The 13,370-nt window shown below is 44.3% G+C and overlaps 1 protein-coding gene across 1 annotated transcript in view; it reads left to right on the forward strand.

Moving 5' to 3' along the window:
• The window catches only part of kank4 (KN motif and ankyrin repeat domains 4), a 273,369-nt gene that overhangs the window by 140,271 nt on the left and 119,728 nt on the right, over positions 1–13,370 (forward strand). The window contains exon 3 of the mRNA XM_065009219.1: positions 12,779–12,846. Within this exon, the coding sequence (XP_064865291.1) occupies positions 12,831–12,846 (16 nt within the window). The 5' untranslated portion in view covers positions 12,779–12,830. The remainder of the gene's footprint in view (positions 1–12,778; positions 12,847–13,370) is intronic.

Below are 13,370 nucleotides of genomic sequence, written 5' to 3' on the forward strand. Positions count from 1 at the left end.
TAAAGGGCTGAGGGATAGAGATATGACTGGTAAAGGGCTGAGAGATAGAGATATGACTGGTAAAGGGCTGAGAGATATGACTGGTAAAGGGCTGAGAGATATGACTGGTAAAGGGCTGGGGGATAGAGATATGACTGGTAAAGGGCTGTGGGATAGAGATATTACTGGTAAAGGGCTGATGGATAGATATATGACTGGTAAAGGGCTGAGAGATAGAGATATGACTGGTAAAGGGCTGAGAGATAGAGATATGACTGGTAAAGGGCTGAGGGATAGAGATATGACTGGTAAAGGGCTGAGAGATAGAGATATGACTGGTAAAGGGCTGAGGGATAGATATATGACTGGTAAAGGGCTGAGGGATAGAGACATGACTGTTAAAGGGCTGAGGGATAGAGATATGACTGGTAAAGGGCTGGGGGATTGAGATATGACTGGTAAAGGGCTGAGGGATAGAGTTATGACTGGTAAAGGGCTGAGAGATAGAGATATGACTGGTAAAGGGCTGGGGGATAGAGATATGACTGGTAAAGGGCTGGGGGATAGAGATATGACTGGTAAAGGGCTGAGGGATAGAGATATGACTGGTAAAGGGCTGAGGGATAGAGACATGACTGGTAAAGGGCTGAGAGATAGAGATATGACTGGTAAAGGGCTGGGGATAGAGATATGACTGGTAAAGGGCTGAGGGATAGAGATATGACTGGTAAAGGGCTGAGGGATAGAGACATGACTGGTAAAGGGCTGAGAGATAGAGATATGACTGGTAAAGGGCTGGGGGATAGAGATATGACTGGTAAAGGGCTGAGGGATAGAGATATGACTGGTAAAGGGCTGAGAGATATAGATATGCCTGGAAAAGGGCTGGGGGATTGAGATATGACTGGTAAAGTGCTGGGGGATTGAGATATGACTGGTAAAGTGCTGGGGGATTGAGACTGGTTAAGTGCTGGCGGATAGATATATGACTGGTAAAGGGCTGAGGGATAGAGATATGACTGGTAAAGGGCTGGGGGATAGAGATATGACTGGTAAAGGGCTGAGAGATAGAGATATGACTGGTAAAGGGCTGAGAGATAGAGATATGACTGGTAAAGGGCTGAGAGATAGAGATATGACTGGTAAAGGGCTGGGGGATAGAGATATGACTGGTAAAGGGCTGAGGGATAGAGATATGACTGGTAAAGGGCTGAGAGATAGAGATATGACTGGTAAAGGGCTGAGAGATATAGATATGACTGGAAAAGGGCTGGGGGATTGAGATATGACTGGTAAAGTGCTGGGGGATTGAGATATGACTGGTAAAGTGCTGGGGGATTGAGACTGGTAAAGTGCTGGGGGATAGAGATATGACTGGTAAAGGGCTGAGAGATAGAGATATGACTGGTAAAGGGCTGAGAGATAGAGATATGACTGGTAAAGGGCTGAGAGATAGACATATGACTGGTAAAGGGCTGAGAGATGGAGATAGGACTGGTAAAGGGCTGAGGGATAGAGATATGACTGGAAAAGGGCTGATGGATAGAGATATGACTGGTAAAGGGCTGAGAGATAGAGATATGACTGGTAAAGGGCTGATGGATAGAGATATGACTGGTAAAGGGCTGAGAGATAGAGATATGACTGGTAAAGGGCTGAGAGATGGAGATATGACTGGTAAAGGGCTGTTGGATAGAGATATGACTGGTAAAGGGCTGAGCGATAGAGATATGACTGGTAAGGGGCTGGAGATAGACATATGACTGGTAAAGGGCTGAGAGATGGAGATATGACTGGTAAAGGGCTGAGAGATAGACATATGACTGGTAAAGGGCTGATGGATAGACATATGACTGGTAAAGGGCTGAGGGATAGAGATATGACTGGTAAAGGGCTGATGGATAGAGATATGACTGGTAAAGGGCTGATGGATAGAGATTTGACTGGTAAAGGGCTGAGAGATAGAGATATGACTGGTAAAGGGCTGAGGGATAGAGATATGACTGGTAAAGGGCTGAGGGATAGAGACATGACTGGTAAAGGGCTGAGAGATAGAGATATGACTGGTAAGGGGCTGAGAGATAGAGATATGACTGGTAAAGGGCTGAGAGATATAGATATGACTGGAAAAGGGCTGGGGGATTGAGATATGACTGGTAAAGTGCTGGGGGATTGAGACTGGTAAAGTGCTGGGGGATAGAGATATGACTGGTAAAGGGCTGAGAGATGGAGATATGACTGGTAAAGGGCTGTTGGATAGAGATATGACTGGTAAAGGGCTGAGCGATAGAGATATGACTGGTAAGGGGCTGAGAGATAGACATATGACTGGTAAAGGGCTGAGGGATAGAGATATGACTGGTAAAGGGCTGAGAGATAGACATATGACTGGTAAAGGGCTGATGGATAGAGATTTGACTGGTAAAGGGCTGAGAGATAGAGATATGACTGGTAAAGGGCTGAGAGATATGACTGGTAAAGGGCTGAGAGATAGAGATATGACTGGTAAAGGGCTGAGAGATATGACTGGTAAAGGGCTGAGAGATATGACTGGTAAAGGGCTGAGTGATAGAGATATGACTGGTAAAGGGCTGAGGGATAGAGATATGACTGGTAAAGGGCTGAGAGATAGAGATATGACTGGTAAAGGGCTGAGAGATAGAGATATGACTGGTAAAGGGCTGAGAGATATGACTGGTAAAGGGCTGAGAGATAGAGATATGACTGGTAAAGGGCTGAGAGATATGACTGGTAAAGGGCTGAGAGATATGACTGGTAAAGGGCTGAGGGATAGAGATATGACTGGTAAAGGGCTGAGAGATAGAGATATGACTGGTAAAGGGCTGAGAGATAGAGATATGACTGGTAAAGGGCTGAGAGATAGAGATATGACTGGTAAAGGGCTGAGAGATACAGATATGACTGGTAAAGGGCTGAGGGATAGATATATGACTGGTAAAGGGCTGAGAGATAGAGATATGACTGGTAAAGGGCTGAGAGATAGAGATATGACTGGTAAAGGGCTGAGAGATACAGATATGACTGGTAAAGGGCTGAGGGATAGAGACATGACTGGTAAAGGGCTGAGAGATAGAGATATGACTGGTAAAGGGCTGATGGATAGACATATGACTGGTAAAGGGCTGAGGGATAGAGATATGACTGGTAAAGGGCTGAGGATAGAGATATGACTGGTAAAGGGCTGAGGATAGAGATATGACTGGTAAAGGGCTGAGAGATAGAGATATGACTGGTAAAGGGCTGAGGGATAGAGATATGACTGGTAAAGGGCTGAGGGATAGAGATATGACTGGTAAAGGGCTGAGAGATAGAGATATGACTGGTAAAGGGCTGAGGATAGATATGACTGGTAAAGGGCTGGGGGATAGAGATATGACTGGTAAAGTGCTGGGGGATAGAGATATGACTGGTAAAGTGCTGGGGATAACTGGTAAAGGGCTGAGGGGATAGAGATATGACTGGTAAAGGGCTGAGAGATAGAAAGATATGACTGGGCTGAGAGATAGAGATATGACTGGTAAAGGGCTGAGAGATAGAGATATGACTGGTAAAGGGCTGAGGATAGAGATATGACTGGTAAAGGGCTGAGAGATAGAGATATGACTGGTAAAGGGCTGAGAGATAGAGATATGACTGGTAAAGGGCTGAGGGATAGAGATATGACTGGTAAAGGGCTGAGAGATAGAGATATGACTGGTAAAGGGCTGAGAGATAGAGATATGACTGGTAAAGGGCTGAGGGATAGAGATATGACTGGTAAAGGGCTGAGGGATAGAGATATGACTGGTAAAGGGCTGAGGGATAGAGATATGACTGGTAAAGGGCTGAGGATAGAGATATGACTGGTAAAGGGCTGAGGGATAGAGATATGACTGGTAAAGGGCTGGGGGATAGAGATATGACTGGTAAAGGGCTGAGGGATAGAGATATGACTGGTAAAGGGCTGAGGGATAGAGATATGACTGGTAAAGGGCTGAGATAGAGATATGACTGGTAAAGGGCTGAGGGATATGACTGGTAAAGGGCTGAGGGATAGAGATATGACTGGTAAAGGGCTGAGGGATAGAGATATGACTGGTAAAGGGCTGAGGATAGAGATATGACTGGTAAAGGGCTGAGAGATAGAGATATGACTGGTAAAGGGCTGAGAGATAGAGATATGACTGGTAAAGGGCTGAGGGATAGAGATATGACTGGTAAAGGGCTGAGGGATAGAGATATGACTGGTAAAGGGCTGAGGGATAGATATGACTGGTAAAGGGCTGAGGGATAGAGATATGACTGGTAAAGGGCTGAGGGATAGAGATATGACTGGTAAAGGGCTGGGGGATAGAGATATGACTGGTAAAGGGCTGAGGGATAGAGATATGACTGGTAAAGGGCTGAGAGATAGAGATATGACTGGTAAAGGGCTGGGGGATAGAGATATGACTGGTAAAGGGCTGAGGGATAGAGATATGACTGAAAGGGCTGAGGGATAGAGATATGACTGGTAAAGGGCTGAGGGATAGAGATATGACTGGTAAAGGGCTGAGGGATAGAGATATGACTGGTAAAGGGCTGGGGATAGAGATATGACTGGTAAAGGGCTGGGGATAGAGATATGACTGGTAAAGGGCTGAGGGATAGAGATATGACTGGTAAAGGGCTGAGGGATAGAGATATGACTGGTAAAGGGCTGAGGGATAGAGATATGACTGGTAAAGGGCTGAGGGATAGAGATATGACTGGTAAAGGGCTGAGGGATATGATGGAGAGGGATAGATATGACTGGTAAAGGGCTGGGGATTGAGATATGACTGGTAAAGGCTGGGGATTGAGACTAGATAGATATATGACTGGTAAAGGGCTGAGGGATAGAGATATGACTGGTAAAGGGCTGAGGGATAGAGATGACTGTAAAGGGCTGAGGGATAGAGATATGACTGGTAAAGGGCTGAGAGATAGAGATATGACTGGTAAAGGGCTGAGAGATAGAGATATGACTGGTAAAGGGCTGAGGGATAGAGATATGACTGGTAAAGGGCTGAGGGATAGAGATATGACTGGTAAAGGGCTGAGAGATAGAGATATGACTGGTAAAGGGCTGAGAGATATAGATATGACTGGAAAAGGGCTGAGGGATTGAGATATGACTGGTAAAGTGCTGGGGGATTGAGATATGACTGGTAAAGTGCTGGGGATTGAGACTGGTAAAGTGCTGGGGGATAGAGATATGACTGGTAAAGGGCTGAGGATAGAGATATGACTGGTAAAGGGCTGAGAGATAGAGATATGACTGGTAAAGGGCTGAGAGATAGAGATATGACTGGTAAAGGGCTGAGAGATAGAGATATGACTGGTAAAGGGCTGAGGGATAGAGATATGACTGGTAAAGGGCTGAGGGATAGAGATATGACTGGTAAAGGGCTGGGGGATAGAGATATGACTGGTAAAGGGCTGAGGATAGAGATATGACTGGTAAAGGGCTGAGAGATAGAGATATGACTGGTAAAGGGCTGAGAGATAGAGATATGACTGGTAAAGGGCTGAGGATAGAGATATGACTGGTAAATGACTGCTGAGGGATAGAGATATGACTGGTAAAGGGCTGAGAGATAGAGATATGACTGGTAAAGGGCTGAGGGATAGATATGACTGGTAAAGGGCTGGGGATAGAGATATGACTGGTAAAGGGCTGAGGGATAGAGATATGACTGGTAAAGGGCTGAGAGATAGATATGACTGGTAAAGGGCTGATGGATAGAGATATGACTGGTAAAGGGCTGAGGATAGAGATATGACTGGTAAAGGGCTGAGAGATAGAGATATGACTGGTAAAGGGCTGGGGATAGAGATATGACTGGTAAAGGGCTGAGAGATAGAGATATGACTGGTAAAGGGCTGAGGATAGAGATATGACTGGTAAAGGGCTGAGGGATAGAGATATGACTGGTAAAGGGCTGAGGGATAGATATGACTGGTAAAGGGCTGAGAGATAGAGATATGACTGGTAAAGGGCTGAGATAGAGATATGACTGGTAAAGGGCTGAGGGATAGAGATATGACTGGTAAAGGGCTGAGAGATAGGAGATATGACTGGAAAAGGGCTGGGGGATTGAGATATGACTGGTAAAGGGCTGAGAGATATGACTGGTAAAGTGCTGAGGGATATGACTGGTAAAGGGCTGAGGGATAGAGATATGACTGGTAAAGGGCTGAGGGATAGAGATATGACTGGTAAAGGGCTGAGGATAGAGATATGACTGGTAAAGGGCTGAGAGATAGAGATATGACTGGTAAAGGGCTGAGAGATAGAGATATGACTGGTAAAGGGCTGAGGGATAGAGATATGACTGGTAAAGGGCTGAGAGATAGAGATATGACTGGTAAAGGGCTGAGAGATAGAGATATGACTGGTAAAGGGCTGGGGATAGAGATATGACTGGTAAAGGGCTGAGGGATAGAGATATGACTGGTAAAGGGCTGAGAGATAGAGATATGACTGGTAAAGGGCTGAGAGATAGAGATATGACTGGTGGGGGATTGAATATGACTGGTAAAGGCTGGGGATAGAGATATGACTGGTAAAGGGCTGAGGGATAGACTGGTAAAGCTGATATGACTGGTAAAGGGCTGAGAGATAGAGATATGACTGGTAAAGGGCTGAGAGATATGACTGATATGAGAAAGATAGATGACTGACTGTAAAGGGCTGAGAGATAGAGATATGACTGGTAAAGGGCTGAGGGATAGAGATATGACTGGTAAAGGGCTGAGAGATAGACTGGTAAAGGGCTGAGATATGACTGGTAAAGGGCTGAGGGATAGAGATATGACTGGTAAAGGGCTGAGAGATAGAGATATGACTGGTAAAGGGCTGAGAGATAGAGATATGACTGGTAAAGGGCTGAGAGATAGAGATATGACTGGTAAAGGGCTGAGGGATAGAGATATGACTGGTAAAGGGCTGAGAGATAGAGATATGACTGGTAAAGGGCTGAGGGATAGAGATATGACTGGTAAAGGGCTGAGAGATAGAGATATGACTGGTAAAGGGCTGAGGGATAGAGATATGACTGGTAAAGGGCTGAGGGATAGAGATATGACTGGTAAAGGGCTGAGGGATAGGATATGACTGGTAAAGAGGATAGAGATATGACTGGTAAAGGGCTGAGGATATAGAGATATGACTGGTAAAGGGCTGAGAGATAGAGATATATGACTGGGTAAATATGGGTAAAGGGCTGAGAGATATGACTGGTAAAGGGCTGAGATATGACTGGTAAAGGGCTGAGAGATAGAGATATGACTGGTAAAGGGCTGAGAGATAGAGATATGACTGGGCTGAATAGAGATGACTGGGGATAGATAAAGGGCTGAGATATGACTGGTAAAGGGCTGAGGATAGAGATATGACTGGTAAAGGGCTGAGGATAGAGATATGACTGGTAAAGGAGATATGACTGAGAGATAGAGATATGACTGGTAAAGGGCTGAGAGATAGAGATATGACTGGTAAAGGGCTGAGAGATAGAGATATGACTGGTAAAGGGCTGAGAGATAGAGATATGACTGGTAAAGGGCTGAGGATAGAGATATGACTGGTAAAGGGCTGAGGATAGAGATATGACTGGTAAAGGGCTGAGGATAGAGATATGACTGGTAAAGGGCTGAGAGATAGAGATATGACTGGTAAAGGGCTGAGAGATAGAGATATGACTGGTAAAGGGCTGAGGGATAGAGATATGACTGGTAAAGGGCTGAGAGATAGAGATATGACTGGTAAAGGGCTGAGACTGATAGATAGATATGACTGGTAAAGGGCTGAGGATAGAGATATGACTGGTAAAGGGCTGAGAGATAGAGATATGACTGGTAAAGGGCTGAGAGATAGAGATATGACTGGTAAAGGGCTGAGAGATAGAGATATGACTGGTAAAGGGCTGAGGATAGATATGACTGGTAAAGGGCTGACTAGAGATATGACTGGTAAAGGGCTGAGGGATAGAGATATGACTGGTAAAGGGCTGAGAGATAGAGATATGACTGGTAAAGGGCTGAGAGATGGATATGACTGAAAGGGCTGAGAGATTGACTGGTAAAGGGCTGAGGGATTGAGATATGACTGAAAGTATGACTGGTAAAGGGCTGATGGATAGATGATATGACTGGTAAAGGGCTGAGGATAGAGATATGACTGGTAAAGGGCTGAGAGATAGAGATATGACTGGTAAAGGGCTGAGAGATAGAAATATGACTGGTAAAGGGCTGAGGGATAGATATGACTGGTAAAGGGCTGAGAGATAGAGATATGACTGGTAAAGGGCTGAGAGAGATATGACTGGTAAAGGGCTGAGAGATAGAGATATGACTGGTAAAGGGCTGAGGGATAGAGATATGACTGGTAAAGGGCTGAGAGATAGAGATATGACTGGTAAACGGCTGAGAGATAGAGATGACTGGTAAAGGGCTGAGAGATAGAGATATGACTGGTAAAGGGCTGAAATATGACTGGTAAAGGGCTGAGAGATAGAGATATGACTGGTAAAGGGCTGAGAGATAGAGATATGACTGGTAAAGGGCTGAGAGATATGACTGGTAAAGGGCTGAGAGATATGACTGGTAAAGGGCTGAGTGATAGAGATATGACTGGTAAAGGGCTGAGGGATAGAGATATGACTGGTAAAGGGCTGAGAGATAGAGATATGACTGGTAAACGGCTGAGAGATAGAGATATGACTGGTAAAGGGCTGAGAGATAGAGATATGACTGGTAAAGGGCTGAGAGATATGACTGGTAAAGGGCTGAGAGATAGAGATATGACTGGTAAAGGGCTGAGAGATAGAGATATGACTGGTAAAGGGCTGAGAGATATGACTGGTAAAGGGCTGAGAGATATGACTGGTAAAGGGCTGAGGGATAGAGATATGACTGGTAAAGGGCTGAGAGATAGAGATATGACTGGTAAAGGGCTGAGAGATACAGATATGACTGGTAAAGGGCTGAGGGATAGATATATGACTGGTAAAGGGCTGAGAGATAGAGATATGACTGGTAAAGGGCTGAGAGATAGAGATATGACTGGTAAAGGGCTGAGGGATAGAGACATGACTGGTAAAGGGCTGAGAGATAGAGATATGACTGGTAAAGGGCTGGGGGATAGAGATATGACTGGTAAAGGGCTGGGGGATAGAGATATGACTGGTAAAGGGCTGAGGGATAGAGATATGACTGATAAAGGGCTGAGAGATATGACTGGTAAAGGGCTGAGAGATAGAGATATGACTGGTAAAGGGCTGAGAGATATGACTGGTAAAGGGCTGAGGGATATGACTGGTAAAGGGCTGAGAGGTTGAGATATGACTGGTAAAGGGCTGAGAGATAGAGATATGACTGGTAAAGGGCTGAGAGATAGAGATATGACTGGTAAAGGGTTGAGAGATAGAGATATGACTGGTAAAGGGCTGAGAGATATGACTGGACAGGGTAGAAACACAGAGACAGTTCTGCTCTAGATCTCACATTGCTTTGCTTTGCTTTATTGTTTGGGGTTTATTTATGGAGGCGGTCCAGCGAGAGGTTGTTATTGATCCGAGATCATGTTCCTGTGTGGATTGGCTGTCATTTTGATAGATGGCCTTGCCATCCAATGCGGTGCCTGTGTATTGTAGCATATTCCTGTGCTGTACTCTGATGGTAAACAGCCCACGTCTACTCTAAGCACACAGTCTTTCCCCAGCACCACCGTTCCAGTGTGTATTGTTCACAGATACAGGACATTTGTTGTCGGGTAGAAAGATGCTTCCTCTGTTCTCCCCAATGTCATTAAAGCAGAATGAGTAGAGATTGTCACTTACAATTTGTTCTTTGCCTTAGGCTTCAAAGGTGTTTTGTTCTTTGTGCATTATTAAGGGGGTTGTGATGGTACCAAGCTGCAGGAAGGTAATAAGAAAAGCTCGGGAAAGTGCTCAAGAGCCTAAAGTCTTCCATTATGATGATAAAACACATTTAAGGTGAGAAAGCAATCATAAGGATTGATACAAGTAGCATAGATAAGTAGGATAGCATAAGTAGCATAGCATAAGTAGTATAGATCAATAGGATAGCATAAGTAGCATAGCATAAGTAGTATAGATCAATAGGATAGCATAAGTAGCATAAATAAGTAGATTAGATAAATAGATTAACATAAGTAGATTAGATAAGTAGGATAGATAAGTAGCATAGATAAGTAGTATAGATACAGTGGGGAGAACAAGTATTTGATACACTGCCGATTTTGCAGGTTTTCCTACTTACAAAGCATGCAGAGGTCTGTATTTTTTTTATCATAGGTACACTTCAACTGTGAGAGACGGAATCTAAAACAAAAATCCAGAAAATCACATTGTATGATTTTTAAGTAATTAGTTTGCATTTTATTGCATGACATAAGTATTTGATACATCAGAAAAGCAGAACATAATATTTGGTACAGAAACCTTTGTTTGCAATTACAGAGATCATACGTTTCCTGAAGTTCTTGACCAGGTTTGCACACACTGCAGCAGGGATTTTGGCCCACTCCTCCATACAGACCTTCTCCAGATACTTCAGGTTTCGGGGCTGTCACTGGGAAATACAGACTTTCAGCTCCCTCCAAAGATTTTCTATTGGGTTCAGGTCTGGAGACTGGCTAGACCACTCCAGGACCTTGAGATGCTTCTTACGGAGCCACTCCTTAGTTGCCCTGGCTGTGTGTTTCGGGTCGTTGTTATGCTGGAAGACCCAGCCACGACCCATCTTCAATGCTCTTACTGAGGGAAGGAGTTTGTTGGCCAAGATCTCGCGATACATGGCCCCATCCATTCTCCCCTCAATACGGTTTAGTCGTCCTGTCCCCTTTGCAGAAAAGCATCCCCAAAGAAGGATGTTTCCACCTCCATGCTTCATGGTTGGGATGGTGTTCTTGGGGTTGTACTCATCCTTCTTCTTCCTCCAAACACGGCGAGTGGAGTTTAGACCAAAAAGCAAAATTTTTGTCTCATCAGACCACATGACCTTCTCTCATTCCTCCTCTGGATCATCCAGATGGTCATTGGCAAACTTCAGACGGGCCTGGACATGCGCTGGCTTGAGCTGGGGGACCTTGCGTGCGCTGCAGGATTTTAATCCATGACGGCGTAGTGTGTTACTAATGGTTTTCTTTGAGACTGTGGTCCAAGCTCTCTTCAGGTCATTGACCAGGTCCTGCCGTGTAGTTCTGGGCTGATCCCTCACCTTCCTCATGATCATTGATGCCCCACGAGGTGAGATCTTGCATGCAGCCCCAGACCGAGGGTGATAGACCGTCATCTTGAACTTCTTCCATTTTCGAATAATTGCGCCAACAGTTGTTGCCTTCTCACCAAGCTGCTTGGCTATTGTCCTGTAGCCCATCCCAGCCTTGTGCAGGTCTATAATTTTATCCCTGATGTCCTTACACAGCTCTCTGTTCTTGGCCATTGTGGAGAGGTTGGAGTCTGTTTGATTGAGTGTGTGGACAGGTGTCTTTTATACAGGTAACGAGTTCAAACAGGTGCAGTTAATACAGGTAATGAGTGGAGAACAGGAGGGCTTCTTAAGAAAACAGGTCTGTGAGAGCTGGAATTCTTACTGGTTGGTAGGTGGTCAAATACTTATGTCATGCAATAAAATGCAAATTAATTACTTAAAAATCATACAATGTGATTTTCTGGATTTTTGTTTTAGATTCCGTTTCTCACAGTTGAAGTGTACCGATGATAAAAATTACAGACCTCTACGTGCTTTGTAAGTAGGAAAACCTGCAAAATCGGCAGTGTATCAAATACTTGTTCTCCCCACTGTAAGTAGCATAGATAAGTAGATTAGATAAGGGTTTGATTTGAATTGCATGCTCTTTTAATACTCATAAAGTCGTTTATTGCACTGGAATTCACTCCTGTCTGCCGGGTTCCAGTTTACACTTCATTTCTCACTAAAACAGGCTTTGAGAAGGACGTGTTCTACTGAGTCGTCCTTTTTCTTTCACCCGAACTAATTTACATGGGAATGGTGTGTTTATCTGCTCAACTGTTTAGCGATTTATATTTTGCTGCAGGCCTAAGGGTGTGCTATTTTAAATGGATTCAATCTTTAAAGCCTGGGAAGGCTTTGGGAACATCCTTGCCTTTACTGTGTATTATTAGTAATATTGGATATTACATTTAAAAGCATAAACCTCTGAAAGTTTTGACCCAAATCTCTGAGTTGTTTTTATTCCTTGTGTTATTATTTTCTATTTTCCTCTCTGCATTGTTGGGAAGAATTTCACTGTTAGTCTACACCTTTTGTTCACCAAGAATGTGATTTTTGTTTTTTGTTGATTTGATTGATTAGATTTTTTCCATCCCAATTGCCTCATGCAAGGCCCCTCGTAAAAAGCCGCGGGCTTCAGTTTCTTGGCAGCTCCAACTGGAACAAAACACACAAAATGGCATCCAGATGGAACATTTTCCTAATTAGTTGGATGAAACTGTAGCCCTTGTCAGTGTGTGGTGATTTCTAATGGACACCGAGGGTCTCTCTCACTCTTTTAGACAATGACACAGTGGAGAGGTTGTGGACAGGATGTTTCTCTCATTAGCAACAAACAGACTATCACGGGTAGCTGCAACAAGTCATTTCACATACGCTCTTCTCATCTAAAAAAAGAGCTCTTATTTAAAACAAAACAGAGGTTGTATTACAAACAGTTGGCCAGTGTTGATATTCCGTGTTATTTCAGTTGCTCACAGACTTCCATTCTCTATTCCAGGTTGCCCACTCTCTGACAGCAGAGAAGTCCATGACCCTGAACTAATACAGCGATGGACAGGAAAAGTGGTAAGTTAAAAGTCACACAGTCGTTCCCAAATCCATCCCCTTCTGCCCTAACCCCTGTGTGATAGCATGTCAGAGGGTCCTGGCGAAGAAAGCAGTGTAGTGGTAAAGCTCCAGCACAGGAGGTCGGAGAGGATGGGCTCGTGATAATGGCTGGAGCGGAATCAGTGGAATGGCATCAAATACATCCAGCACATGGTTTCCATGGTTTCCATGTGTTTGATGCCATTCCATTCGCTCCAATCCAGACATTATTGTGAGCCGTCCTCCCCTCAGCAGCCTCCACTGGCTTGCACTATATTGCTTCCACCTTACAGAGCTGCAAACATTGAAGGGTCAGGGGTAAGAGGAAGGGGTAGCGAACAAGAGTTTTCTCTTCCTAATATTCTTGCTGTGCTAAACACTATCCGCCTGTCTCATTATGCATACACTACCGTTGAAAGGTTTTTGGGTCACTTAGAAATGTCCTTGTTTTATAAAGAAAAGCTAAAATAACATCAAATTGATCACTATTGTAGCAGGAAACG

This window comes from Oncorhynchus nerka, linkage group LG24 (assembly GCF_034236695.1).
Source record: "Oncorhynchus nerka isolate Pitt River linkage group LG24, Oner_Uvic_2.0, whole genome shotgun sequence".
In the NCBI taxonomy this organism is placed as follows: domain Eukaryota; kingdom Metazoa; phylum Chordata; class Actinopteri; order Salmoniformes; family Salmonidae; genus Oncorhynchus; species Oncorhynchus nerka.